At 51.8% G+C, this 26,804-nt stretch overlaps 10 protein-coding genes across 10 annotated transcripts; 6 read left to right on the top strand and 4 right to left on the bottom strand.

Annotated features, from left to right (window-relative positions):
• Window positions 1-517: 517 nt before the first annotated feature.
• On the bottom strand, window positions 518-1,215 carry PG985_005535 (ATPase YjoB; the record flags this gene model as incomplete). The annotated part of the gene is made up of 2 exons (XM_066825304.1): window positions 518-1,116; window positions 1,191-1,215. The coding sequence occupies 2 exons, from the start codon at window positions 1,213-1,215 to the stop codon at window positions 518-520; spliced, it is 624 nt and encodes a 207-aa protein (XP_066688464.1).
• Window positions 1,216-1,251: 36 nt separating this feature from the next.
• PG985_005534 (uncharacterized protein) lies at window positions 1,252-2,156 on the top strand (the record flags this gene model as incomplete). The annotated part of the gene is made up of 3 exons (XM_066825303.1): window positions 1,252-1,267; window positions 1,339-1,665; window positions 1,807-2,156. 3 exons carry the CDS (start codon window positions 1,252-1,254, stop codon window positions 2,154-2,156), a joined length of 693 nt encoding a protein of 230 aa, XP_066688463.1.
• A 3,859-nt stretch (window positions 2,157-6,015) lies between these two features.
• On the bottom strand, window positions 6,016-7,977 carry PG985_005533 (zinc protease; the record flags this gene model as incomplete). Its single annotated transcript, XM_066825302.1, has 5 exons — window positions 6,016-6,430; window positions 7,010-7,232; window positions 7,355-7,467; window positions 7,513-7,738; window positions 7,863-7,977. The coding sequence occupies 5 exons, from the start codon at window positions 7,975-7,977 to the stop codon at window positions 6,016-6,018; spliced, it is 1,092 nt and encodes a 363-aa protein (XP_066688462.1).
• Window positions 7,978-8,725: 748 nt separating this feature from the next.
• On the bottom strand, window positions 8,726-9,177 carry PG985_005532 (uncharacterized protein; the record flags this gene model as incomplete). The annotated part of the gene is made up of 2 exons (XM_066825301.1): window positions 8,726-8,855; window positions 9,017-9,177. The coding sequence occupies 2 exons, from the start codon at window positions 9,175-9,177 to the stop codon at window positions 8,726-8,728; spliced, it is 291 nt and encodes a 96-aa protein (XP_066688461.1).
• A 1,042-nt stretch (window positions 9,178-10,219) lies between these two features.
• On the top strand, window positions 10,220-11,278 carry PG985_005531 (enoyl- hydratase isomerase family; the record flags this gene model as incomplete). Its single annotated transcript, XM_066825300.1, has 2 exons — window positions 10,220-10,339; window positions 10,553-11,278. The coding sequence occupies 2 exons, from the start codon at window positions 10,220-10,222 to the stop codon at window positions 11,276-11,278; spliced, it is 846 nt and encodes a 281-aa protein (XP_066688460.1).
• Window positions 11,279-11,636: 358 nt separating this feature from the next.
• On the top strand, window positions 11,637-11,903 carry PG985_005530 (uncharacterized protein; the record flags this gene model as incomplete). Its single annotated transcript, XM_066825299.1, has 1 exon — window positions 11,637-11,903. One exon carries the CDS (start codon window positions 11,637-11,639, stop codon window positions 11,901-11,903), a length of 267 nt encoding a protein of 88 aa, XP_066688459.1.
• A 4,239-nt stretch (window positions 11,904-16,142) lies between these two features.
• PG985_005529 (uncharacterized protein) lies at window positions 16,143-16,364 on the top strand (the record flags this gene model as incomplete). The annotated part of the gene is made up of 1 exon (XM_066825298.1): window positions 16,143-16,364. The coding sequence occupies one exon, from the start codon at window positions 16,143-16,145 to the stop codon at window positions 16,362-16,364; it is 222 nt and encodes a 73-aa protein (XP_066688458.1).
• Window positions 16,365-17,401: 1,037 nt separating this feature from the next.
• On the top strand, window positions 17,402-17,773 carry PG985_005528 (uncharacterized protein; the record flags this gene model as incomplete). Its single annotated transcript, XM_066825297.1, has 1 exon — window positions 17,402-17,773. The coding sequence occupies one exon, from the start codon at window positions 17,402-17,404 to the stop codon at window positions 17,771-17,773; it is 372 nt and encodes a 123-aa protein (XP_066688457.1).
• A 417-nt stretch (window positions 17,774-18,190) lies between these two features.
• PG985_005527 (T-complex protein 11) lies at window positions 18,191-18,961 on the bottom strand (the record flags this gene model as incomplete). Its single annotated transcript, XM_066825296.1, has 1 exon — window positions 18,191-18,961. One exon carries the CDS (start codon window positions 18,959-18,961, stop codon window positions 18,191-18,193), a length of 771 nt encoding a protein of 256 aa, XP_066688456.1.
• Window positions 18,962-25,998: 7,037 nt separating this feature from the next.
• Window positions 25,999-26,400, top strand: PG985_005526 (uncharacterized protein; the record flags this gene model as incomplete). Its single annotated transcript, XM_066825295.1, has 1 exon — window positions 25,999-26,400. The coding sequence occupies one exon, from the start codon at window positions 25,999-26,001 to the stop codon at window positions 26,398-26,400; it is 402 nt and encodes a 133-aa protein (XP_066688455.1).
• Window positions 26,401-26,804: the final 404 nt, after the last annotated feature.

The raw sequence follows: 26,804 nt of genomic DNA, 5'->3' as shown, positions 1-26,804 counted from the left end.
CCCCAAGCAGACGCCGATATAGTTGTGCCCATTACTGGGCGTGGGGCACTTCAAGAGGCACTCCGGAGTTCCTCCAATTCCTACCGAGTAGTATGCATCTGGGAGGCCAAACTATCATTCTGGTCCGCACGACCGTTGTCTCTCATTGTACTCTTTTCAAGTGCGCCGATCCCGAATGGAGCCAGAATCATCCAGCAGCGTATTCTCCTTTCGCTGCATCCGTCGAGAGATCGAAGATCCTCGCGCGCTGTTCCGGTCCTGACTTCGTAGTTGCCTGCTGACCTGTTGGTCCTACTGTTGGAGTGCAGCGTCGGAAGAGTAGCAATGGCGCACTAGCGCACTAGCGCAACCAGCGGGCCAGGCCTAGAACCCACCGTTGTTAGCGTAGAGCTGGCTCGCGACCCCGCGTCATTTTAGGACCAACTGCCCAATCCTCCTGAACTCACGCGCCTTGGCGAAGATCTGCTTGATTGAGTGCTCGGGGCCCACGAACATAGAGTCAACAAGTCAGCTGATTTCACTCTCTGAAGTCCAGGTACCTCCCGGGACTGGTAATATCTTGCATTGTCGAGAAGAATCGCTCTAGGGAACCTGTCGACTGCAGCGACCACACGTAGAGCGCCGGCACTGGCACGTCGAGATCGTACAACATGTGCATGGTGGCCTTGATGGAGACGGTCTTGCCGTTGCCGGGCGGGCCGTGGTAGATGACGCCGCGCTTCCAGGGCACGCGGAGGCGGGCGTAGGTGCCGCGGCTTTTGAAGGAGACGTGGTCGTCGATGAGGGCCTTCTTCATGCACGCGTCCAGGATCACGTCGTCCCACGACGCCTTGCGCACGCTCGCGTACAGCTCGCATTTCTTGGTCCACGCCGCTTGGTCGAAGACCCAGACCTCCTCGTGCAGGTCGAGCAGCAGCTGCCGCACTTTCTCGCGGTCCGCCGTCAGCACGTAGTAGTTACGCACCGTCGGGTACGCCGACACGCCGTCGCGCCCGTCCACCAGGTACACGAGGAAGTCGGCGCCGCGCCACTTGTACAGGTAGCGGCCGAACAGGACGTCCTTGGCGAGACCGCCGAGGGCGTCCTTGAGCCGCCGTGCGGGCGGCAGGTAAATGTCTCACTGCAGCGATGACGGGAGCTTGCCCTTCCCGCCGGCGAGGTGGTGGTGGTTTACGGGCTGGGAGCAGTACCTCCGAGCCCCGGGAAAAGCGGCATATCCCATCCTCATTGGGCAGCTTACGGATAGCTTCAATGAACACGACAAAAGGTTGGTGAGATGGCAGGTTTTATTAATTTGTTTCTCCTTGTCGTATCTCGCTATGTAAGAAAGTGCATCAGCTAGCATTATTATTGGGTTCCGGGCCGATGCCGCTGGTGATATACCAGGACTCAGGCGGACGCTTGAGGGAGCCCTCAGCGAGCGGCTACGTTTTCACACTCGTAACATCGCGTTGTTTAGGGTGTCGGCGAACGACGCAGCGGCCGGCTCGAAGCTGCGGGGCATCGACGAGGGCTTCGAGGAGATAGCAGAGGCCGGCGCCCTGGGACCCTTGGACGAGGAAAGAGACGGCGGCGCCGGGAATGACGAACGTATTGAGTTGGAGGAGCACTGGACCGCCCTTCTAAACGTTCTGTATGCGGCCGCTTGGAGTGGCAACGTTAAAGGTATGGTCAATAGCTCGGCGCTACGGTCTTTAGATTGCGAAGCCGCAGCAAAGAGGAAGCGGGTATAGAGGGAAACATAGCGCCGCGACAAGAGGGGGCGACCGAGGCCGGCGGTTCTATCGGCAGCTACAAAATATGCAGGGCTCACCACTCCGGGGGATCATCCTGCTCGACTGGGAAAAGGTGGAGCGCATCGCAAAGCTGTAGGGAAAGGAGGATACCAGCATAACGGTGGGTATCCAAAGCGCAGGAATGTCGACTCTGAGGGCAGTGGCGAGGCCACGTGGAGGATATCGGAAGAAGAGAAACCGCGATGGAAGAGCAAGGTAACACTTGTGGTCGACGAGATCACCCATGTGGGCAGGCTGACGCTGATTTCGGTGGATAGCCGGTTCAGAAAGTATCAGGACGAGGCACAACGGCCGTTCATTGCAATCCCCGTCATGCTCCTCTTCGGAAACCTCGACCGATTCGATCCGGTACAGCAGTAAAGACTGCTTTCCCAGTGGCCAAGGCTACAAGAGGGCGGACCCGGACAGACTGCCGAAACACTTAGCGCCCCATTCTCGTTGCAGAGCACGTTATTCATCGTATACACGAGCCAGGTCATCCTAGTCTTGTTTCTCTCGTCATCTGGTACGCAGACCTTCCTCTTCACATCGTCGTTGCAGATCATGAGCGAGTATATAAGGATCACCTAACACGCGTGGCACTACTTGGTGACTAGCTTGCACACGATGGTGAACTTGAGCGGATTATTGGGTGTGTTCGAGTTTCTGTTCACGTATGGGTACCCATGTATCACATTGGGAAGTTCCAGGTGTCTACGTTTGGGAACCTGATCATATCCGATCTCGTGATCAGCTGCTTTGTCTTGTAGGCGACGAGAAACTCCCCGCAGTTGTCCATGTCCACGAAGACGAACATGGAGTCGAGCGCGCTCATATCTCACCTCTTGTTCATACCTGAGGGCTCGGCATCGATTCTGACCAGTATATTCTGCTGCTTTATGTTCGCGTCGTAGAAGACGTAGTTAGGGTGGCCCAAGACCCTAACATCCATCATCTGTCCGGTCACCTCAAGGCTCGAGCCTACATTTCAACGCGCGCCCGACCGGATCCGCACCGCATTCCAACCTTTGTGTGTACTACACGAATTCATAAGGAGGTACCCTGCTACCACGAGAGCTGTATAAGCTGGTGTCAATTACTCCTGAGCACAGACAATCAAATGCATGAAGGCCAAGAATTGAAAAGCACTCGATTCTAATCATGAAGTACGCCATGAGCAGAGTGATGGGCATCCTCAACGGTGACAATGAGTTCGAGCAGAAGTGTCACACGCATACCAGTCACAGGCATGCATGACTAAGAGGAGGCATGCACATCAGCCCAATGGATAACTACATTCTTGAAGGATACGGCGGCTAAGGGACAAAGAACGTCTAAAGGATACTAGATAAGGTGTATATAAGCCAGGCGAATCACCCTCCTGGAAAGAGAGGAAGAACAGACAGGCTGGAGCCCCTAGAAGTGCCATAGCCAATTATTAGCTGAACCCCAAGCTCTTACTTCCCTTGTCACAAGAAGCGCGAGCACCTCATCATGCTCTAAAGGAGTGTCATGAACAGCATCGTCATGTCGGAACGCGATGGGTTTGGAGGGGATATCGCCGGTGCGATTGCCTGGTTCGAAAGGTGCGTCATCTCGTAAAGTATGTAAAAGGCGCTTGCTTTGATGAAGTGGTTGGTGGAATGATTGAATATCAGTAGTCGAGGTCAAAGGAACTCTTGGTATGGTGGTAGTATACAGGAGTTGTGTGTTGTCGAAATATGTTCATTTTACTGTGTACGCGCAAAATGAAAACAAGACAAAACCAAGGTAATACAATTAATTTTCACCGAGATTGAGATTTAACAACATCTGGGCTTTCGCAACTGTTCGATGGGACACAGTCGATTTGAGAGCTGTCAGACACAGTTAGCTTAGGCGTTATCTCGAGGATTGCCGCGAGTACAGCGCCTCTTGGCTATAGCCTCGAAGAAGGCGTTAACACTTTATGTTATGGATTACCTTTCAAGAGTAATACTGACATAGCCCTCTTTTCAGTTTCGCCTAGAATCGTTTGGATGGTGGGTATCATAGATATTGTGCTACCTCGGAACCTTTGTCAGTCGCCAATAAGAGGTGCCCCAATTTGACCAACGGCGGAGCACAGCCACATTTATTGCATTATGTGGCTCGGGTGCATAGCCACCCCCTTAAGCAGTTTTATCCCTATTCCTAGTATCCATACCTTTCCTTACACAGATCAAGAGCACTCGGATGCAAAGAGTCTAGGTGAACCATATCTCAACCAACAAATCGGTGTCCCTTACTCCCTACATATCGGAGCTCTCTCTTGTTAGATACTGGTTTAATCGTGACAGGATTTGAAATGGTCGTCGACCAGAGTCGCCTCCGGGAAGGTCCGCAATACTCCTGGTTGAAATGGTTGAAAGTCGAAGATACCGATGCAGCCTCCTTGTACATAATGCCTCGGTGCTTCCATTCTCTACTCTCTCGCGTCGAAATCATCCATTGATCTATTTCTTGCCCAGGAGCCATTCCCGAGACGTTTGAATTCGTCGTTGGATCCAGTTCCTCTCCTAAGCCAAAGTCCCTCAGATGTTACTATTAGTTTGTTGAGTTCGGCATGAATTGGATTGGGGCGTGATGAAACCGATGATCCGCGATAATAGCTCGGCGGGTAATTTGTGAAGGATAAACCTAGAGAGGATGTTGTGCTGGTAATCGTGCTGAGAGGATGTCCTCGGCAGGGGGGTCTCGATCCGCGAACGTGAGCTCGATGGGCACCACTGATGTCTACTTGCTTCCAAATATTTCTGCAAGCGTTATATCATCTTTCTGTCGTCCTATCTCTCGAACTGTCGAAGACTTCATGAATCGGATCCAGCTGTTTTTGAAGATGGAGTTGTACCGAGCGGCCCGACCTGATCGCGTTGCTGTATCCTTAGAGAGCCAGCTTAATATTTGGATAATATATATACTCTTTACAATCCATGATTCCCTCTTGCTGTATCTTGAACTAAACAAGCATATCTCTCTCGGCTGTCCTTCATGTTCCGGATCTTTCCACCACGGAGGGTGTATTGACTTAGCCGTGACATGTTCCTGTGGAAAGTCAGTATCCATTTTTCCTACCAATTAGATATAGTAACGTGCACTCGCAAACAAACCTGGAGTGTCCGACCTGCAAGCACGATGTAGGCCTAATTCTCCATCAACAAAATACACCTCTCCAATCTCGTTGCTTACGAGGTCATCTCTACTATTGGCTTTGAGATCACCGACGGTTCTCTGTGCGGATTTTCGAATCAAACATCCTTCGAATTAAAAGATATTGATGAATATCTTACTACTACTGCATTCGCTCTCGCCTCGACGAGCCGGTCCCTCATGAAACCCAGATCATTAAAAAGGGGTAGCTGGCGAAGGCAGCATGATGAAGGTCCCATAGATGGCAGATGGGAGTTCATAAAACTCGAGAACTGATATAACAGACCAAACACGGGACTGAATACACGAGATAGGAATTGGCACATAGCGTTGGAAGTCAACCTTGACTTGCCACCTTTCACGCTTGCACCTTTGGTACACCCAGCCGTCCCATATGTAATCTACCGCCTTGATTACCTATCAGCTACTGTCGCGCGTTCACACAGGCTTTCGAAACTTACCGGAAAGTCGTTGGCTAGATATTGTGAACGCAGGCTCGGCAGGCGTGAACTTTGCAATACCGGCACTCGAAGATCCACCAAGAGGGGCCTGAATGGCACAGGTTACAAATCCATTGTATCAGCGTGCTGTCGGACTTGATCACCTTGAAAGAGTGGGCGCATTTATTGGCGACTGCCATTGTTCTTGTCGTTGGAGACTTACTACAGACGTTGATCAAAGAGTAGAGGATGTGTCATTGGGAAAAGACGGCATGCTCATCTGTAGGGTTCCACAACTTTGTTGAGTGTTACCATACGTCAGTCTCCCTTAGTAGGCCGTGTGAAATTGCTGCAGCTACGTGGTTTGTTCTTTTCTACGCCATGCATAGCATAGCAGATACAACATGCTATGGGAACGTACTCGAGAGATTGGCCATTGCGGATGGCTGCATGTACTTGAAATTACCCCTCAGTCTCTTCTGCAATAGCCCCTTTTTGGCCCCACCAGCGGTCGGGGAAGCAAGCCAAGCGAGAACGGCGTTATGACAGATCATGATTGACTTCACGGTATTGGTACCCAGGATCGATACTGAGAAGTGCAGAAACGGCCGGATGCACAGAGTGTAAAAGTATCACACGCCTGCAAAGATCAGGTACGCAGAAATGATACGGACTCGTTGAATGGTGTGCGATCTGTCGATTTCTGATGGGAGCAGAGATGGCAGAAGGCTAATCAAGCTGCATATGCCTTTGTCTCCTCGGCTCGATGGGGCGTTTCCGATTCGTTCTGGTGCAGCTGCTCCAATTGCGTCGATAGCGGTCGCCTTTGGTGAGCTTGAGTCAGGGCAGTCATTTCGAGCAGGATTAACGACGGCTGAGGGCGTCAACTTGGCAATCGCAATGTACTCCCGGGACGATGTCGACGGTAACGGGTTTTGTGTCATAAGACTGCTAAGAAATGGGAGGATTACTGGTGTACGGTACTTGGTGAGAAATACGAGTGGCGCAAGCTCGAGAGTTGAGAAAGGGGTCAGCTCGGAACTGGGTCTATTCCTTCCACAGATAAACCCATCAGACCATGTATATCACACCACTATATCCGGCAGGTTGTAGTTGGTGCGTCCCATGTTCCATTCAGGCGTATCACTGGAAACTTCCTGCAATGCCCTTCAATTTAGGGCTCTCCAAACTGAGGTACTACTCTACAGTGAATACGGGTTGCCAATTCAGCAGTAGCAGGTCATGGCTCCTCCGTCGGCATTGACTTGAATAACATACTAGTTAACCAGTGGTACACGTCACAGAGATTCTTACCAGCAATATCTCAAAAAAGTCAAGACGTTGGTAGCAGAAGTTCTGCCGGCTGTCAGAGAGCCCGAAAATAGAATGGAAACTGCTCATATTATCCATTATCGACCCAACCCAAACAGCTACATACTTATTCATCTCCCAGTAGTTAGAATACCTTAGTGGTCTGAGTCTAACAATGCTAATTTGAAGGTGCTATGGATGGCCGCAAGACCTAATGTTTGATACAGTGTTCACAGTTTGGAGTCAAATTCCTCAAAGAAGCCAAGCTCGTGTATTGGACATACCCCAGAGCTGGCTATAAGTTGATACATGTACTCTCCGACATCCGTAATCGAATAGGAAACGGTACCATTGCTGGGTGCGACTTCTGGCTCTATCTCGGCGGCGGTTGCCTCTTGAGTCTTGGCACTTGTCCCATGCACCTCCAAATACACCACCAACTTGGCTCTAATGGGCGACGACGGTAGAATATGGTTCGAGTAGAACTCGATCATATCGGACCTTCGAAGCCGCTTCGCATAAGGTGCATTTTCTTTAGCTAGATTAGGTATGGATATTAGCATAAGTTAATAGTCTCAATACGCGACTCCAAGTATTCAGAAGCTTTCTCGCTCTGGATGATAAACTGGAAACGTTAAGTTGTAGAGGAGCCTCGCAGACCACTAAAAATAGCATAGCCAAGCTGCTCCTTTATGAGAAATTGATCTAAAGCAGGTTCGTACATCATCTGGTCAAGCTGCTGCGTCTCTGCTCGCATCATGCCGCCATCCTTACTGCCGATGTGTCACACGCATACCAACGAATACTGCCCTTGTCACAGGATGGCGAAATAGTATTCAATACAGCGATTGATATTCGCGGGATCCTTGAGCCTCTTTTTGTAGAGATAGTTCGCACCGATGGGGAACACCATAGATCTCAGGATTGGCAGCTGGCCCTTGGGTAACATGCGGTGCTCTAGCGTGTTCTCGATTATCGTGGTTCTCCTCTGATGAACCGTACAGGTGTACATGGAACTGTCATTGCCAACCACTAGCCAGAGTCCTGTAGTTGTCAGAATCTAACACCGAACCACTCTTTGCTGGGCTTGCGTGACCGCGTTCGTTTTCGATTTCCATTTCGTCGCTCTTATCATCGCCTTCGTTTTCGTCTCCGACTGTGGTCGTACCATTTGTGAACTCGTCAAATAACACTAAATCCTCGAGTTGCGAGGCCAGCCTGTGAGCCCGCGCGGCTTCCACGTTAATGACAGCGAGCTCGAAATTCACAATGATCTGGGCCATCGCCTCCTGCGCCGTTGAAGAAGAAGGCGAGAGGTTCCCCTGAACCAGTGAACGTATATACAGGTCAGTATTTTCGTACGCGTACCTTTCACTGGCGCGACTGTATCACGCCGTCTTTGTGATACTCTCCAGTGATATCCCCCCAAATCCACTCCGATGGCATCTGCCGAAGCTCAAAGGAGATGCTCATTTCCCTCCGAGAGCCTACACAAGGTACAACAGATTAACACGAATGTTGCTTTGGGGGACTACAAGAAGCAACTAGACGCATTTCTTGAAAATGCACAGGTACGGCTGCCACATTTAGTAGCACTGCAGTTTCTCTAACGAGACGTTCACAGAAGATGGACGAGGACGGGAGAGGGTGGACGAACTCTAGTCATAAGTCGTTGCAAGGTAACGCAGTAGCTCTACTGGACCACTTGCCGAAAATGCGAAAGGAGATCGGGGATCAAAAAGGAGTCAAGCGTAGGAAAGAGGATGGAGTACGAGGAGACACTGAACAGAGCAGGAGTGGGCACTAGTTGGGAATGAAGCTGTATGTGACCCTAAGCGGACAAGACTTTAGCCTCTATTCACTTTCGGTATGCCCCTGCAAACTTTCGTGACATGCCTGACTGTCGATGTGCTTAGAGGAACCGGGACCTACTGAGTGTGACTCGGCTAGGAAAGAATTGCGAAGTAGATCCCGGGCAGACCAACCATGTGAAGGTTTATGGAGCAACCATCTCCAGCAACCCTCTCTCCTCTATTCCCACTCCCCGATGGCGTGCAGCGTGTCATCCAACGTCCTCGGTTTGAAAAAGCCGTGCAGGATATCGCCGTGCAGGATATCGCCGTGCAGGATATCGGCTGACAGAATATCGACGGATGATCGCCTGGCGTAACGGGCTATGCGGCAACGGTAACGTAGGTCGGGGATATCGATATCAAATCAGAATCGCTGGGGCGAGGACAGCGTTGAGTGCAGCGACGCATGCGGCTCGTGTTTCTCGACGGTGCGTCACGGATGACTTTGGTCTTCCTTACTGTTACCAACCCGAGGCTGGCGTAGAAGGCATTCAGAGCGAAGAAGAAAGGCAATGCCGTGATGCATTTGACTGGGATAAAGAGCAAGTTTTCCAAAAGAGATGTGGTAATGGGGTGCGTGTGCTTGTTGCTTGCCACGTCGAAACCCAAGGACTTGAAATTTCCGGGCATGGCCTAGTTTAGTGGTTAACGAGTCGGCTCCACTAGAACAAGTGCGAGGATATGGAAATAGTAGCCGGTCACCGAGTGGTGCCAATAGCTTCGGAATTATGTGGCACTTCTTGTACTGTGGGGGATGTGCACAAGATTGCGCCACAGTTACAATTACAGCCTGGAGCCCACCTGGCGTCCTTGAGGATTATTTCGAATATTGCCTCCATAATCCAGGTACCCGATGTCTACAAAGGTCACAGTGACGTATTGGACCCCCGGACTATATGGGGAGCTAATATCAATAAAGGCATAGCTAGACATGAGCCTAAACCTTTGAGAAGCGTACCCCATCCAAAGGAAAAGGTCACATGTCCAGATTTCTTTTGTACTGGAAGAAAACACGACGACTTCAGGTGATTCGCTAAATTGCTAAACAGGCTTGGTAAACATGTCAAGTGAACAAGGGACGCGGCCGCAACTCCATGCGCCGCCCGGCGCAACAGCCAAGATCTCCATTATTGACTTGACGTCTTGCCCATTATAATCAACGCTGGCTGGGGGATGTAGCCAGAGCTGTCAAAGAGTTAGGAATAGAAGAGATTTGTGATAAAGCGCGAACTCTATAATAGCCCTATGCTATGCCTTAGGTTGATAAGGCAATATGTGGGTGGTTGGATTCTCGACCATGGGCTGTTCCTCCTACTCCGTTTCTGACAGCCATAGTTTCGTCAATCAATCGCCTGCCATACGAGATCGAGCGGCCAAGTCGAAGCGATCGATTTCGAGGCCCCGCCAGGCAGCGGCGACGACGCGAATGCCGTTGTCGACGTGGATAACGACGCGGATAGCTACACGGATAGCGACGCGGATAGCGAGGATGAAACCGACCCCGAGTATACTGCAACAGCCCCCTCTGGCACAGTAGACACCGCACCTCTGTCTTCGACATCGTCCCCGACGAGGATGGCGTGACTGTCATTCCTAATAATCCCATGGATCTGGACCTAGAGCGGCTCGAGGGGAAATGTTTGGATGATTTACTGGGGCCGAATCTAAAACGATGCGAACGAGCCACTACCAGTACCTGCTCGAGATGCGGGCTTCGAATTGCCGCGACTTGCTAGAAGTCCGTCGCAAGGGATTGGGCTTGGAAATCCAGCCTCGGATGGACCGAGCCTCGGTGCGTGATTTGGGGTCGGGGGTGGCGAGAGCTGATATACCCAACACCGTGCCATCCGTCGTGCCATTCCCGTACGATGAACCGATCCCGTGACCATCCGCCACGGCTATTCCACCTGCTACGGTTACCCCGCTAGCCACATTAATTCCACGTGCCACAGCTATTCTACCCGTCACTGCCAGGTCATCGCCCACTTTCGTCACAGCCATCTAGTATTTCTCTCCGCACTCTCTGAGACAACTCAAAGCCCTCGCCACGGACCAACTTCGATCGGTCGCGGCCGACGTACCCTGGGTGTCCACTGGTGACATTCTGACGGCCCTACTATGGAGCGCCGCCGCAGCGGCCGAATCTCCTCCGACACCGTCAACCAAGCATAATACGATCTCACCAACATCGACGATATTCATCCCCGTCAATTTTCGCGCCCGCTGCGAGCCGCCCCTGGACCCCAGGTATCTCGGCGCCGCCTTTGGCCGGGCCATCGTATCGGCTCCCGCTCATGAGCTGCTGTCGCTGGCCGATGCCGCCAAGTCCCAAGACCATCACGGCGTCACAGATGGCACGCTCCTGGCGAAGACCGCTGCAGCAATCCGCAGGGCGATAGCGGGCCAGGTCAACGCGCAGAGCATCCGCGCCGCGATGGCCTACCTGGCGGCTCATCCGAATCTAGACCCCAGTGGACGCCGGCGTTCGGACGCGATCTCCATGGTCTCGTGGGCCGACCAAGGCGTCTGCGCGCTCAACTGGGGCCCGTCGGTCGGTCGGTGCGAGGCCGTGAGGCTGTCGGAGATGACGGGGCAGCGGTACCCCATCGTGCTGCCGCGGCTGGCTGATGGGGGGCTGGAGGTCATCTTGAGTCTGGAGGCGGCAGCGATGGAGAGATTTGGGAACAGTGCGTTGGTGCGGGGGTTTGGGGAGGTGCGGTGCAATGGTTGAAAGGAAAAACGTCTTGTGGTCCGACATGGTCCATGGTGGATCGTGGAAGAAGATACTCTGATATTCTCGGCTTACGCAGGAACTTCGGATTACTCACTGTTCGAACACAGAACACAGACATGGTTCAACAGGTCTGTTTCAGGGGAGGTCATATACATGGTCTTTGTTGCTAGATGCAACGGGGGTCAGCAGGACATGTCGAATGTGTCCTGAGTAACATCCATCACGTTCTGTTGGCATGCTCAAGCAATCAGACCTGAGTCATTTTACATATAAGGCACTATCCTCCCCCTCCCTCTCATGTCGCTTCTAAGAATATACTCCAACGGTTTACTACCTTGTCCATCGATACGACACCATGACAGACAGCACGGCTTCCAGGCAAGAAGCAGGCTCCGCCTCTCCTAGCCCAGATGTTTCCGGCAGCGCCGAAAAGACGCCCCAGACCGAGTCCTGGCCGACGTGGTGCTCGACATGCCAGGCCCTCAGGGCGGGTGAACACGCATGCGAGGGGCCCGAGTCCGCAGCGGCGGAGGAGATCGCAAAGCCAGAGCCGGTTTACCAGCGTAGACTGCCCCACGAGACTGGGACGCTTAGAATAGATAGAGAGAGGAAGGATGCTTAGACACTTAAGTAGAAAGTAACAATCGAAACCGCAGATGCGTACTTGTTGAGACCCCACCCGTCCCGAACAAAGCCTTGTCCTAAACACAAAGGGGCCACCACACAACACGGCCTACTGTACAGCCCGCGAGGTAGTGACACAATGAACTTGCACTTCTGTGGTTGGAATATCGTCACCAGAATACCGGACGGTGTCGCGTCTGAAACCATCCAGCTGAACGGACCCAATCTTCAACCAAGTCTTGCAATTTGCCGGCGGGACTGGCAGCTTACGTGTAACTTGATGTAGAATCCAGATACCAGGCAACCAGCTATATGGCTTCCTCCCACCCATATACAGTTGTACCACCCATGCACTACATCCCCCTTTTGGTCCCTTGCCTCCCATGCATCGCTAGCTTGTCGGCAATCTCGTTGCCCCGGATCCCACAGTGCGCCGGGCACCAATGGAGCTGGACAGGATGTTGGAGAGATTCTGCAATGTTGTTCACTTGCCTGGCCATATAGCTAGTTCCTTGCGTCTGCCGGAGCGCGACCTGGCTGTCGGTAAAGATGTAGCAGGGAGCGTTCCATGATCGGGCAATTCGCAGGGCTTTGTGTATGCATGTGAGCTCTGCGTCCGCAATCCGGAGGCCTGGGCCCAGATTCCAGGAGTAGCATTTGGCTGCTCTCGTGTGCGGAGTGAAGGAACAGAGGCCCGCTGCGGACCTCGTTGTGTTTCCTCGGGCGTCGAAAGAGCCGTCCGTGTAGATGATCGCTGTGTGCTGGGGGATCGTTCGGAGAAGTTCACGATGTCTCTTCGCTGCCTCCTCTTTCCCTACGCTGAGTATAACCGGGCGCAGGGGGAGGGCTGTACCATGGCGGGAACCAAGATTGGTCTGTCCTCTCTATGTTCTGTGATTTCGAGAGACTTTTCAGCAAGACAATGAGGGACTGAAGTTGTGTGGGGTAGAACATTGAGGGTTGAGAAAGGCCGTGATTGTAGTTGCTCCCCAGAGCGGGTTGGTTTCGTGGTCCGTTGGAAAAGGCTTGTTTGACGGGGTGGTCATGGGGTAGCTTGAGGAAGCGAAGTGCATACTGGTATGCGAGCTTCATGTGCCTGCATTCCGGCGGGAGGAGGGCAGCTTCGACCTCCAGTGCCTTGGTCGGCGACCTGGGGAACGCTCCCACGATCGTGGCCAGTGCTTGGTTCTGGAGCTTCTGGTACTGCTCCCACAGGGACTGGCAGCCTCTTCGTCCGAACCAGAGCAGGGATCCATAGTCGGCCACCGAGCTTACACAGACCACGTATAACTGGCGCAGGGCATTCAGCCCGAGCCCTCTTCGCTGGCGGGCGATGCGCTGGATGCCTTGGAGAGCTCCGTTGGCTAGGGTCAGTCGCTTTTCTACGTGGGTCCGAAACGTCAGCCCAGAATCGAACCAGATGCCGAGCCAGCGAACCTCCGGCTTGGGTATCACCTCGGCGTCCTGGGTCGTTATGGTGTCCAGCAGAGGTTGTCTGCCACGGTGGAAGTGGATCAGCTCTGTTTTTTCCACTTCGAAGGTCGCGCCCGCCTTGTCGGCCTTGTCGAACAGTTGTCTCAAGGCGTCATGAAGCATCCGGCAGTTCTTCTTTGCCGACGTCGAGCTTGCTGCGAGGGCAAAGTCGTCCATGTACGACAGCTGCAGCGTGCCATTCTGTGCGCTGATAAAGCGGACATACAGCAAGAAGAGGATCGGGGAGACAGGGGAACCCTGTGGCAGCCCCGAAACCGCGTAAGATTCGGAAAGCTGCCCGTTGAACAGCAATTTGATTTTGCGCCCGCAGAGAAAGTGGGCGACCCAGCGGGTCAGCTCGTCGGGTAGGATGCGTCTATCGTGCGATGATGCGTGTAGGTCAGTCGTGGCATGCCTGTCATGCTGGTCTTGGAGGACTAGGTAGCCTCGTTGGCCTCAAGGGGTTGCCGGCGTGCTTCGGACTTCGATGATTATTCGAAACAATGAATAACAACCGTGGTTGCTGTGCTATCGTCTCTCAATTGTCGTCATGCTGCCGTGCTCAAGTCGCCAGCTTGTCCCCGCTCCTGCTGTGCTCGCCGCCATGCTGTGTCGGATTTCGGCTCCTGTTGTCGGTCGTCTGTGATCGGTCATCGGCGTATGTTGTGCGGCGCGTTGCCAGCGCGATAGAAGAATCGTCTTTTTCGTGCGTCCTAAATTACGTTGTTATGTCGAATAAGTCGATCATGGCATTTGTTGCTGTTTCGAGCTACTGCAATTGAACTGGAATCCTGGCCCCAGTGGCACAGCCGCCTCTCCTGTGGCTGGTGTCAGCCACCCCCTTAACCCGCTTCTTCCACCGTCCAATATTCATGCTCTTTTGGCACGTGAGCCGAATAGTTTCATGCAATGGTCGTAATCACAACAATCCTTCAATCATGGTAGTGAACCTTCATTTTCGATATTCTACCAACAATTCTACGGCAGGTCTCCGTGCTAGGCTAGCACTGTTAGCTTGTTGAGATCTCCAAGTGCTGCAGAATGTCATGTGCATCTCTGCCTTTTGTCCTCTCCCAACAAGGCTTGGCTCGCCTCCCGCTTGCCATTACTTTCTTCGTGGCTTTCCATCACGGCCGACTCCGCTAACATCATCAGCGGACTGATCCGGGGAACAACGGGAATTGACTGCCATGCGCAAGTGACAGTAGCCTTGAATTTGTATATTGGTAGCAATCGGTCGTCATGCTACCATGACCAAGTCGGGAGCTTGTCTCTGCACCAGTTGTGCTCGCTGCCATGTCGTATGGGATTGCGATCATGTTGTCGATCGCCAAACGTATGCTGCACTGTGCAGTCGGCGTGTTTCCCGGCTGCTCAGTTATGTCGGATAATCGTTAGCCAAGCATGTGTCGCGGTTTGGAGCTCTACTGCAATTGAACTAGCGCCGGCTATCCAGGTTCCGCCGAGAGCGCCTGAAATAGGAAGACTTCCTACACGTACAGCAATGCGCCGGTTTCTTTTGGCAACCGTATCTTGAGGTACAAAGCCAATAAGGATCATGATAAACAATGGTCCTAGAGAAGAGCACGGTGATGTACCTGATTTAGGCCCACTCCATCCCTCCCACCACTTCAACCTCCGCAGCGCTGGGTCAGATCATGATGAAGTACGAGAAGCTCACTGATGAGCACGTGGGCAAGAAAGGCACGCTGGCAACGGTCAAGGTTCACTGGAGACCTTCGAGTGTCTCGCTACAAGACCTGCCACGAACCGCTCTACCAGAGGTCCGTGAAACTTTTCTCAAGATGTATTCAGAGAAAGATTGGGATGGCTAGATGGAACTTCTCCAAGGCTCAAGCAGCCCGTCGAAAAGGCGAAGATTAGGGCTAGCTAGATCTTCTTCTGCTGCTGATTTTATTCATTTCATAAGCTCAGCCCTCGTGTTTATGTCAACCATCAGTCGGGAAGCGGTGCCCAGGAGGCAGTGATCCTCTCCTATATAGGCAGCATGGAAAGCGAGTGATGCGTAGTAGAAATAGACATCATCGAGTAGCTTAGTCAAAGTTTAAGCTGGGACTGATCGTGCTGAGAACCAGTCATTGGCGTATATCAATACGAACAAGTCGCTAAAGGGGTCTGTGACTGGTGGCTATCGTAATTAACGGCTTGGTGGCAGCTTACCACATCTAGGCGTGAATTGGCAAATCCTCTATATTTCAGGGAAGGGATGTGCGCGATACGCAGCCCACGGCGCCAGAAATTGAAGCGACAAACCTACTACTCCTGTCGAATGGAACTCAGGAAACAATTGCCTTACGGATGAAGCCGGAGGGCGGTACCGTTGCCCTGGTCCAAGAAGAGTTGGACTTCAGAGTTGTGTAAAGGGGCGTAGCAAGGCAGACACCATGGACTGGTACTGCGCCGGTTTTCGTTGTGGATAAAAGAGAGAGTTTCTCTCGATCAGTGTTCAGTCATGGCATACCTCCTTTAATCATACCAGTCGTATACTAGCGTTTTGCATCCGTCTATCAATTTTGTACAACGCCTGGCGTAACTGTGCGGATACACGGACGACCTCTTGCCTTCTTTGCCGCTTTCCATTTCCTTCTGGGCAAGCTACTCCCGCAATGGGCGCTTTGGACGTTCTTCCAATTTCGGCGGCGCTCTCCCTGACCTTCATCATAGGGGGTACTAATATCGCCCTGTACTCGTATTTTGCCTGGTTCACGAATATTCCCCTTCGCTCTTTCTTTGAGAGCACAACATGCCCACTGATGCCAAGCATACCCGGCTCGTCGTGGCGCTCTGCTGTCTGGGCGCAATCCTCTCTGGCTTGCTGGTTTTGGCATCCTACAGCGTCCTCTATTTCGCTATGGAAAGCAACAGCGACACCCTGATCTATACCACCATTGGATGCTTGGTTATAGAAGCTATCTACATTGTCGTCGTCGTCATCTTGACCGGCTTCACGGCAAAGTACTGCTGAGATTGGTGGCACTGGCTCGCTGGTAGCGGGGAGGACTACCTTGCTAGGAACTGTAAGGCTTTCGTAATTCTGCTCATCATACAGCTGTGTTTCTTGGCTCTTTATTACATATCCTTCCGAAAAAGGCGCGAACTTCGCCGGAAATAACTGCCTTTGCTCGATACTCATCCAGACGAGAATGCTCAGGGCACAGCAGTGTGGGAAAGCAGAGATAGAGGACGAACTGAAGTCAGAGGACAGGTCTGGCCATGATCAGGGCGGGCAGGTCGAGATAGAGCAACTCGTGGTGGATGCGGTGGAAACGGAGGGCAAACGGAATGTAATCACGTCTTCATCCCAGTCTCCAGTGAATGGGAACCTAGTCACCAATCGAAAAGCAGTGCTCGGGAGGCAGTGATAGTCTCATACTAATTGTATAATATAAACTATATGAGCCTTGGGGCTGAGCTGTAAACTGGGATCGGGGACGTGCTGCTCGATCCCTAGCTTACTCTGCGTTTGCCGTATCGGTGAATTGAAGGAATAATCTTGATAATAGTCATCACAGTTTAATGCATTGTAGCGATGTATGCTCCGACTCTTTTTGCCTTGCGGCTCAAAGCCTACGTACCACCAACGTATGGAGGCAGCTCCCCTATCTTACGGCCATCTTAATGCATCTCAGGCATCTTGTGCTTAGAACAAAAGAAAAGTTACAGGAACGGTGTCTGAAGAGAATCGCCAGAAAGCGGCTAACTTCTGGATAATCACTGGTATCTATTCAGCTAGGTCACTAGCGAGGTGTTTTGAATTCGCTTCGGTGGCTGATTAAATCGTCGAATGCCGTCGTAGAAGAAGCTGTGCACGCCTCAGATACCCACCGCGTGGCTTAACTCCATGCCATTGTCACCGCCATTGTCACCGCCAAGATAGATCAGCGGCGACCACACTCTCCAATGAAGAAGGCCAAGATGCGCCAGCCTGGCGGCTATGTCTTCTATTCCTTTTTTCGCGCGGGCTTTTTGGGTTGAGATACCTATTGCATTACTGGACATAGGATGAGCGCTTGGCCCGCCCCATGGCCCATAGTTACGGCGACCTACAGCTGCCGAGAAGAGGCCGAGACTGCCAAGGGGTTTGAGCGTCCTGACACATTCTTGAAGCTCCGCGATGAGACGGATCCAGAAGTACGATTCAACCTCTTGGAAGAGCTGCGAATGGGGCTGGTAGAGATGTTGGCCAAGCTCTTCCTCGACTTGACGAAGCGCCTCTGTAGGCGCATTCGTGAAGCGGAAGATCTCAACTGCGAAAGAATCCCTCATCAGCTTCCTTTCGCTAGCAGTCTCGGCACTAGCTGGGGCTGTCGACAGGAGGTCCGCGAGGGCGATGTAGAGGTTATATTTGCTCCTTTCCGTGTCTTGCGCCTCTAAGATATCTTGGCGTAACATATGGTTTGATGAGCGGCAAGGCGACCTTATCGTCTCGGGTGCCGCCACGGAGAGTGAACCCAATGAACTCGTAATGGAGCCGAAACCAGGATCTTGCCCGTGGCTCCTGGCGTAGGTGGAGCCAGGAGTGGCTGGACTCGATGTGATTAGGGTTGGGGTAGGGACAGAGGTAGGGATGAGGGTATTTGCTCCTCTCGAATCTCGGTACATACTCTCGAGCTTGCTAAACAGGCGCATGCATATTTCCAGGTGGATGCCATTGAGTACGTCGCTACGCAGCTTTGTTATTTGCTTCTCATCAAATGCGAACGTATTTGGGAGTTGCTGGGAGCTGGAAGGAAGGATCAACCTGGATAAAGCCTCGAAAAACACTGCCATGACGCCGAAAGCAGACGCGGATCAGGGACTGACGCCAATATCCCTAATGGCTGTGACATACCATTGGCTTCCTGGATGAGGGTCGAGCCTGCCGCTCTGGATCTTCTTACAGAAGAAGCGCTTTTCGAAATTTACAGTGTCCTCGATCAGAGTGGGTTTCCAACAGCGAATAAAATGGTTTGCAAGGTCGAGCTTCATCCCTTCCAGTAGGTTCAAGAGACTACGCAGTCCCTGAATCAAATCTCCCATGTCGTTCCTTCGGTTACCGTTTGCCAGCTTGTTGTACATTTCGTCCACCAGCTTATCCCTCCCAGGAGCACAGTAGGTTTTGAGCAGGCTGGAAAGCCAGGACGCTAATTTCTCCAGGTCGGTGGTCCCTTTGTAGAACTGCTGCATGATCAGCTCCACATTGAACCCCTCATCAATGTATACTCGATCCTGAGAGGAGACAAGAGTGTGAAGAATCTCCTTCACTTCCTTCAACAAGATTGGAAGACACCAGTCGCGGCCCATTCCGAGGCATTGCTGGGATGATACCGGAGCTGTAACGAACTCGTGCAATTGGTCACGAAGATTCGCCCAAAATTCATCCGCCTTGGCCTGCTTCTTCCTGCCCTTCTCGCCATCCCAGTTGGGTCGGAATTGCAGGTCCCGGTCGAAATTAAGGTCATGGCGTAGTCTATGATTGTTGGGGATCTTGTCGATGTCCAACTCGCTCAATTTGGCTTTCGTTACCGGCGGACTTGCATTGTGCGATCTGTACAAGTCTGTCAATGGGTTCCCTGAAGCCATTCCAGGGTGGTGGTTGTTCTGGCAAGGCTGGCTCAGCTTCTCTGCTTCCAGACACGATGGCTCTGCTCTCGCTCCAGATCCCAGGTCTCACGTGCATCTAGACTAGATTGCGGGCGTTGTCGTCGTTTGTTTCCTCCCATCCTGTTACCACTAACTTGGTCACTTGCTTCGCTGAGCTTTGTGGGCAGCAGATAATCAAAAGAATAAATAAAAATAATTAACCAGCCTCAGAGTCTAAAGGTGAAGTTTGCGGAAAAAGTTTTCTGGAAGTTGACCTAGGCAAAATTCGCAAGGATAACAAGCAATCAAAGTTCAGCCAGAAAAGGACTAGAATAAAGTAAAGCCAGGTAGTCTCTACCAAGCGAAAGTGGCGTATATTTATTTCCCAACACGCCCAGCCCCTATTATTTGCCACCGTAGGCTACATGGGCCGAGCAGGTGAGAAGCACCAGCTGCCATGTCCAAAAAAGCCCTTACCATGCAGGAAGGTGTCAGGTAGGCTTCGACAGCTCAGGGTTGATACCTGCGCGTGAGTTGGTAGCCCGCCCCACATGACACAGCCGCGTTTTCCTGTGGACCACCCCCTTAACCTGCTCCCACCTCCCTCCAAGCTTCATGCGCTTCAGGCACGTGGGCCGAGCGACAATAACTTCCATGCAAGGGTCACGGTCAACATAATCACCTTCAGTACAGGTAGTAAGTCTTGATTTTCAAAAATCTATCAACAATTTTACGGCTGGTCGTACGGTTTCCCATACTACATGACACGTCCCGTGCTAGCTTGTCGAGATCTTCAAGTGCTGCAATGATCATGCGCATCTCTGCCGTCTGTCCTCTCCATGCAGAGTCTGGCTCGCCTCTCGCTTGCCATTACTTCCCTCATGGCTTTTGTCACACCTCAGCGGTTACAACTTGATGCTTTTACTAGTGGGTTGATGAAGACGTCGAAGTCGTGGCTAAAAGCACCCTGTTATTTAACTCAGCCCCCATGCATCGAGCGAGCGGGTAAAAGGCAATGTACTCTGCACTGCCTTCTCATTGGTGAAGAGCGATCGGGTTAGATGGATGGGTGAACTATTATTGCATACAACGCAAACCCTTCCCTGCCTAGCTTCGTACGAACAACGTTACCTTACCTAGTTGCCACTTCCAGAGACATGGGGGGAGGGTAGCTGGTTCCTTCGAATCTACTTCTTGAGCTGGCAGTCCAATGAAACAAAGGTGCTACTTGGGATTGATGCTGAACGACGGCAGTCAGGCATGTCACGAAAGTCAGCATGGACATATCAAAAGTGAATAGAGGCTCAATTGACGAGATCAGTACAATCCGATGTGGCCTATCTAGTTTTGCATCGACAACGACATGCTTGTATGCATGGAGCCACTTTCGATAGGGATGATGACCCCCTTGAGCGCTATAAACCGGGAGTCACAGCTAGATACTTTACAAGGGTTTAGATTGGCAGGTGTATAGTATTCTGATCCAATGACGAACGAGCCGGCAACCCTTGATCACCATTATTCGGTCTATAATGTCGTACCCCTGTAAATGGTGGCGTAGGCCGACTGACAGCATCTGGTACTTCCCGAGGTACTCTACTGGGTCCGCCATGAATATCGGCTGAATTATGATCCTGATGCGTTGGGTGCATTCCGGGTGGCGGCGGCCAATGAACTACATTTGACGGGCTTGGGTGATGTGGATCCCCTGAACGCTCCATATCGTCAATGTTGTTTTTAAGAAGGGAATTTTGCCCATCACATGCATTCGTTTCATCTGTACGCTTGGCTTTCCTCGCCGTCTTCGGGGTCAAGTGCTTAGCCAGGCTCTTCAGAAGAACAGAGGCCAGAATTGCGCCAGTTAACAGAACCAAGGTAGCAACTCCAACGAGAAGACCTACCAAAAGCCCAATATTGGTTCCGCTGGACTGGACCGTCAAAGGGTAGTAAGAAAGGTCTATTGGAGTGGTTTGATTTCCCATGGTGTAGTCCATTTTGCGTAGCAGTTTACATAACCTTCAAATGTCGCAAGGGCATATGAAGGATGTTGAACAACCTAGATATATATATATATATTCGACACATATATTACTCTCTTTTTGGAGAAGCACATATTACACTCACTCTGGTTGGTGGCAGGTCTAGCTCTTTTAACCCCAATGGACGCAAAAGTTGCTCCCGTCAATCAAGGCCAAAGGGGTAAGTAGTTTCTACCATTCCATATACGTCCATTCTGGACCTTTGTTACCTCAGCTGCCCAAGAGTTTCAGATCTTATGCAGATCGGGAAAGCTGTATTGAGAAATGGAGGAAAAGAGTGTATGCGCCGGCAGAAAGTAGCCCAGTCCTTCAGTACCATACAGTCAACGTCATTTCTGCTTTCACAGTGGCACACCGTACATGGTACTCAAGAGAGTGCAGATGGAAAAGCAGTAGTTAGTACAGTAAGTAACGCCAATTGCGTTGGACCATCCATGGACTTTCGGGTTCTATACTACGCGGGATCAAAACAGCTGGTAGCTGAAGCCTCATTGTTTTTCGGGTCAAAGCTACTACCAGTGGCACTGTGTTCCGTTACAGTTCTTCAGAGCCGCTTCGCCTCCATATAGATCCTGACTCACATTCACATTGGCTTTACTAGGGGCGCCCTCATCGACGGATGGCGCCCTTCTGCCTGCCAACAGAGAAGAACTTTTCTTTTACTTCACCTCATGCGCCTGTAGCTTCAGAAGGGACGCAGCCCTCAGGTTCTCGCGTAATTCCCACAAAACTCCAGTTGCTTCCCATGTGCTGTTCCATCGCCAGAGCCCGAGGCAATATCGGTCCGCTATCGTCTAGCGTGAAGTCCATTCTGCGCACAAAATTGCGCTAGGTCACATCATATAGACCAGAACCAATGGTTTGTAAGATGATTTGACAGCTTTCGCTGTGGCCGACTTCGGTTCCATCTCGTCGACCGTGAGTCGGGGACATAGCAATCACCAAATCCATAAAAGAAATGAGAACAAAGGCTTATAGTTTAGTATCAACCCCGATTTTTTACTGTCAATATGATTTTGTTTTTGGCTTTCCCTTCCCATACGCACAGCTCCTACCAACGGTAAATGGTTTGCTTAGGATCGAATGGAAAACGGCTCAAGAAAGAACCCAGGCCCTGTGCTGCCCACGCGTAAAAGAAGGGATGATAGAAGCAACGAAAACATAGCGAAAAGCTGGAAGACATGGGTGAAAAGCAGTCGAAAGCTTCAGCGTCGATACGGAGCAGAGGTTTACATCTATATCAAAGTGCCCCGTAGGCGCAAACAGTATCTCTTCGTATCTCACAGGGGTATGTCACCGTTAACACTAAGCGACGTTGTAAGCACCCCTCCCCCCCTCCGCGACTCACGTGGCCACCGAATATGTTGACTTCCACTAAACACTAAATAAATAACCTAGGAAAAGCAGTATCCGCCACCTACGGTAGTTGTTGGGAGTGAATTGGATGGGCCGGACCAAGCAAGGACGCAGCACCAGAAACTGTTGATCGCGTGTTTTAGTCCAAGAAGGCAGGAGTTCAAGGTATGTCCCAATGGGGCAGCCCGAACCAAGCATCTTACGGAACCGCAAATGCAGATGGGAGCGATTGGGTTCCCTGGGTAGACAGGGTACGACGGCTTCGTATAGAATTCAATGGATATTTATAGCCTGCCATGGCTACTGTCGCCATCCAATCCTAAACTTGACCACAAGCCTGGCAGTATATGATCCTTATAGCTCCAATCAGGAGGATGGTCGAATTTCATGCCATCCAAATCGAAGTCTGTGGGGGAAGTCCCCCTCGTTATTGATTCGAACTTGGCTTTCGGCATCAAGTATAGCATTTGAGCTAACGTATGACGCTTGAGTATTTGGCGAAGATGCTTGGGGGACTCCTGTCGCGAGCATGTGTAGCGGTATTTCAGCACTTGTGAGGTGAGAGGCTTCACACTGATAGAATACTTCAAACCCTCTTCCAGCTGGTACCACGTCGTCTCGAGCGAAACCGTTGGTTGTTCGATGCCGAAACTGGAATATTCCAGAACCGCAGTCGGTGTTCCTGGCTGAGTGACGCATAGTGTGTCCAGGTCCATTTTCCAGGTCCTGGAGTCTCCAATTCGTCGATGACTCCGGCTTAGTTCCTGGTGCGGGCTTACATTCGCCCCTAAACACCAGCCAAATTCACCACACCTTGCGATTTCGGCTCGGACATCCTTGTCCGCCCCTTTCAAAGGAAGCACCTCGTGGTCGAGAAAGGTCGTCTTGGGGAACACCGAGTAAGCTTTGTTCCAGGCGATGAAGTTCATCGCCTGCGTGTTCGGCGTGCGACTGAGAATAGCTTGGAGGGGTATGAGTCGTGTATTTCTCAATATGATGAACAACTCGCCACGTCGTAACCGTGTAAACGACCCTAACCGGACCCGTTCTTCCCCAACCAGTAGGTATCCTTGCGTTTGAAGGTACGCCTGGACCGGATCCGCCTTAGTAGCCTTTGCCATAATTGCCAATGTTTTCGACGTCGTCCGAGAGAAGAACTCGGTAGCAAAGTCGCCATAGATCAAGCCCTCGCTTGCACCGAGGATACTGCGGAAGGCCTGAGGGTCGTGGACGAAGGGCATCAGTTTAGTGTTGATGTTCCATACATAGGATTGCACTTGGGATCGCAGCCCCCTGCAAGTTTGGCATAAAGATACGAGTGACTTGGTGTCGAGCGCACCCATCAGGCTCTTGAAAACGGGGTAGTAAATGGAGAGAATTACTACAAGGGATAGACGTGGTTGGTGTGGTAGACGCCTTCCAGCGTGACCACGCTGAACCGCCACAGTTACCGTCATTGATGATGTAGATGACGGGGAGCGTACGGAGCGCTAGGAGTTTGTTTATATTTTAAACGAGGTAGAGTGGAGGAGCATCTAGCGGAGAAGCCAGTCATTCATATACCTGAGCTCCTGTCTAGCTTACGGTAGCCATTAGCGCTCTCATCATTGAGGCCTACTCTCTCGCCATTGTGTACAATTACCCCTATCTGAGCTACACTAGGCATTCAACTCCAGCCCAACGACGTCACCTATGATTATGCCGTAAGCAATCACCATATAGCCTCCCGCAGCTAAACAGGCTCTCGCGATACATGGCTGCCAGGACCGCATTTCTCCACGCAGATCAGGCAGTCCGGTGGGCGTTTGCGTGCAGAAATTTAGTCCCATCATTGTCCAATGAGTCTAGCAGTGATGTTGCGTTCCCTCTTCCACCTCCGGCACCTCTCTTGAATGCTACACCTCTGCGAAGGCCATGCCTGTCTCCTTCGTACCGAATACACTCCAACCTCACCAGTGCTTCGCGCGCAGCCAAACGAACAGCACCCTGCAAGCAAGCAGAAGACCTCGACTTGTGGAAGAAGGGGATGCTGCTAAGCGTCAGCCGGTCTTGTTCGTATGGCATGCTGTGATCTCTTACAGTCATGGGAGGCAACTGTCCGGCATATAGCATGTCGAGGAAATCAGCAGCGTCGTAGGACCAGTAAAACCCCTTGCGAACTAAACCCGCCATGATCTGTTCTACATATGAGACCATAAACCGATGCATTTCTCCTCGGCGACTGAGGTCTGTCGATAGTCTTCCACTCAGGTCGAGGGCTATTGTTCCATAATTAGATCAACTCATCGATGTGTTTATACTGGTCTGTTACTTATTTTCACCGTCCCATTTGACGCAACACGTACATCCGCTGCGCGGGCGTCCGTAGGCAGGGACAAAAGGTACCTGATGGCGGATACGATCTATTGCCGCCAGTCAGTATCTAGAAATTTCGCTCAACCCAGCACACATACCTGCATCATAACAGTCGCAACCTCTACCTCGGATTGCAGTGGCGCGATGGCAAAGAGGTCCAAATCCAAGTGTTCATGGACCACCGATGTGATACGACCGCTGCAGTAGATCCCTAGGAGTTGTGCAATACTGGGATGGCTGATCTCGGAGAGTACCCCCAACTCCGAGACCGTGAATTGGGGGGCCTGTCGGACTTGGACGACGTGCCCGCTACCCGACCGGTGCATTCCAAGCCAGCCGCTGCCGTTGGTGCCTAGGTGGCGATAGTGGGTATGCGCTGTCTGGTCGATATAGAGCGGGGGCCTTGCCCGGATCGTCACAAGGTTGCGGTCACGGCAGAAGTCTGGCATGCGCTTGAGAGACATGATTGCAGTCAGGCACCATTACCTTGAACTTCACACTACGGAGGTAATATACATTGCATAGATGGTTGATGGGTTATGCCACTTGGATACAGCTGGTGCCGCAACTATCGCCTGAGATAAGGGCCGCATGCGACGTGAGCCGTTCTGTGAGGTCTAGAACCACCGCAGTGGTGCTTTGAAACGAAATAGCACAATACGATATTTCAGCCTGTCAATTACTAGTTAGCTTTTGCGAAGCTAACGGACATCCCGGTTAGGAAGTGCTTCTTCGTAGCCCAGTCAGACGCGTCTTGCTCCCAGCTCTGCATTCGCACTATGGGCCGGTACTGCATGTTAGTATACTACTGGCTCACATCTACCACTCGGGGGAAGAACTAAAGGAAACCTGTACCCAATGCGGCCAGCCCGACGCTCCGCCCATTTCAGAGACAACTGGCGCGAACTAGAACCTCTAGACTTAGGCAGAAGGCGATATAAATGGTTCGAGCGGGGCTATTCTGCGATGGCTACCTGGGCGCACCACCCGCGATATCCGAACTGCGGCGTCAAAAGCGGTTCAGCTCCGTTTTCGTAAGGCTTCGCGACCTCGCAGATATATACCAGATGACCTTTCGTCCTGCCATGTATAAAGGGCCTTCTCTCTCTCCGAGTCGAAGAGACACAATAGAGTGGTTTCTCCAGCATGCACCAGGCTGATTCCCATACACACCAACGTTCCGCAAAGACTCCCAGTTCACTCTGAATACGTATCACTTCCTATCTCGCAGCTCCCATCATATACCTTGATATTGTTTCTCTCCTAGGCCTATCACTATTCAGCACAATGAAGACTTCCATCCTGAACCTTTTTATCGTGCTTGGCCTCAATGGCCTCGCCAACGCCCTTCCTCAGCCGGTAGAAACGTACCCGTCTTTCGTTGTCCGCGACAGCCATGGCCCCGCTGAGCCTGAAGAACTTCTTGAGGACCAGATGCATACCAACGGCAGATCCGGATACAATCGGGTGGAGGTGAGAGGCCGCTCGGGATACCACCGCGTTGGGGAAGCAGGGGCGGAGGGCGGTGCGAAGACAGAGGACTGGTCTGGGTATGATCAGATTGGAAAGGTTGAGGCAGACGGAAGGTCGGGATATAACCGCGTCGGGGTGAAGGGTCGGTCAGGATATAACAGCATCGAGGCGGATACCATGGGAACGGAGGGCCGATCGGGCTATAATCGTGCCTAAACGAAGGGTCAGGATAGACTTGTGTGCCAACACAGCCAACACAGGGGAGGCGGAGGATCCGCAGATATCACGCTACCCAACAAACTCAGGTGAAGTTACTGGAGAGTAGGGCTTAGTTACAATATTCGCTTAGGCGGAGGTACAGAGTTTTTTTTTTTATCATATAGCTCCCTCTGTACATCCCAAGGCGATCGCACTTTATCCAGTATCTATCACAGGTGGGCAGGTGGACAGCTTCTGCCCTCTCTTGACTAGGAAGGGGGCAGTTTCCATGGGGCATCTTGCTCTGAAATCTTGAATGGCTTAATAGTGTCTTCTATCTTCTCACCTCTAGTCACTCCACCTTCCGCGATCCTGAAGACTCCTCCACCAACGGTACGCTTTTCCTGTGGCTGACGAAAGCC

Source organism: Apiospora marii (genome assembly GCF_038362585.1).
Source record: "Apiospora marii strain CBS 49790 chromosome Unknown utg000003l_segment0_segment0, whole genome shotgun sequence".
Classification (NCBI taxonomy): Eukaryota; Fungi; Ascomycota; class Sordariomycetes; order Amphisphaeriales; family Apiosporaceae; genus Apiospora; species Apiospora marii.
This window is presented reverse-complemented; position numbering and strand designations above follow the sequence as displayed.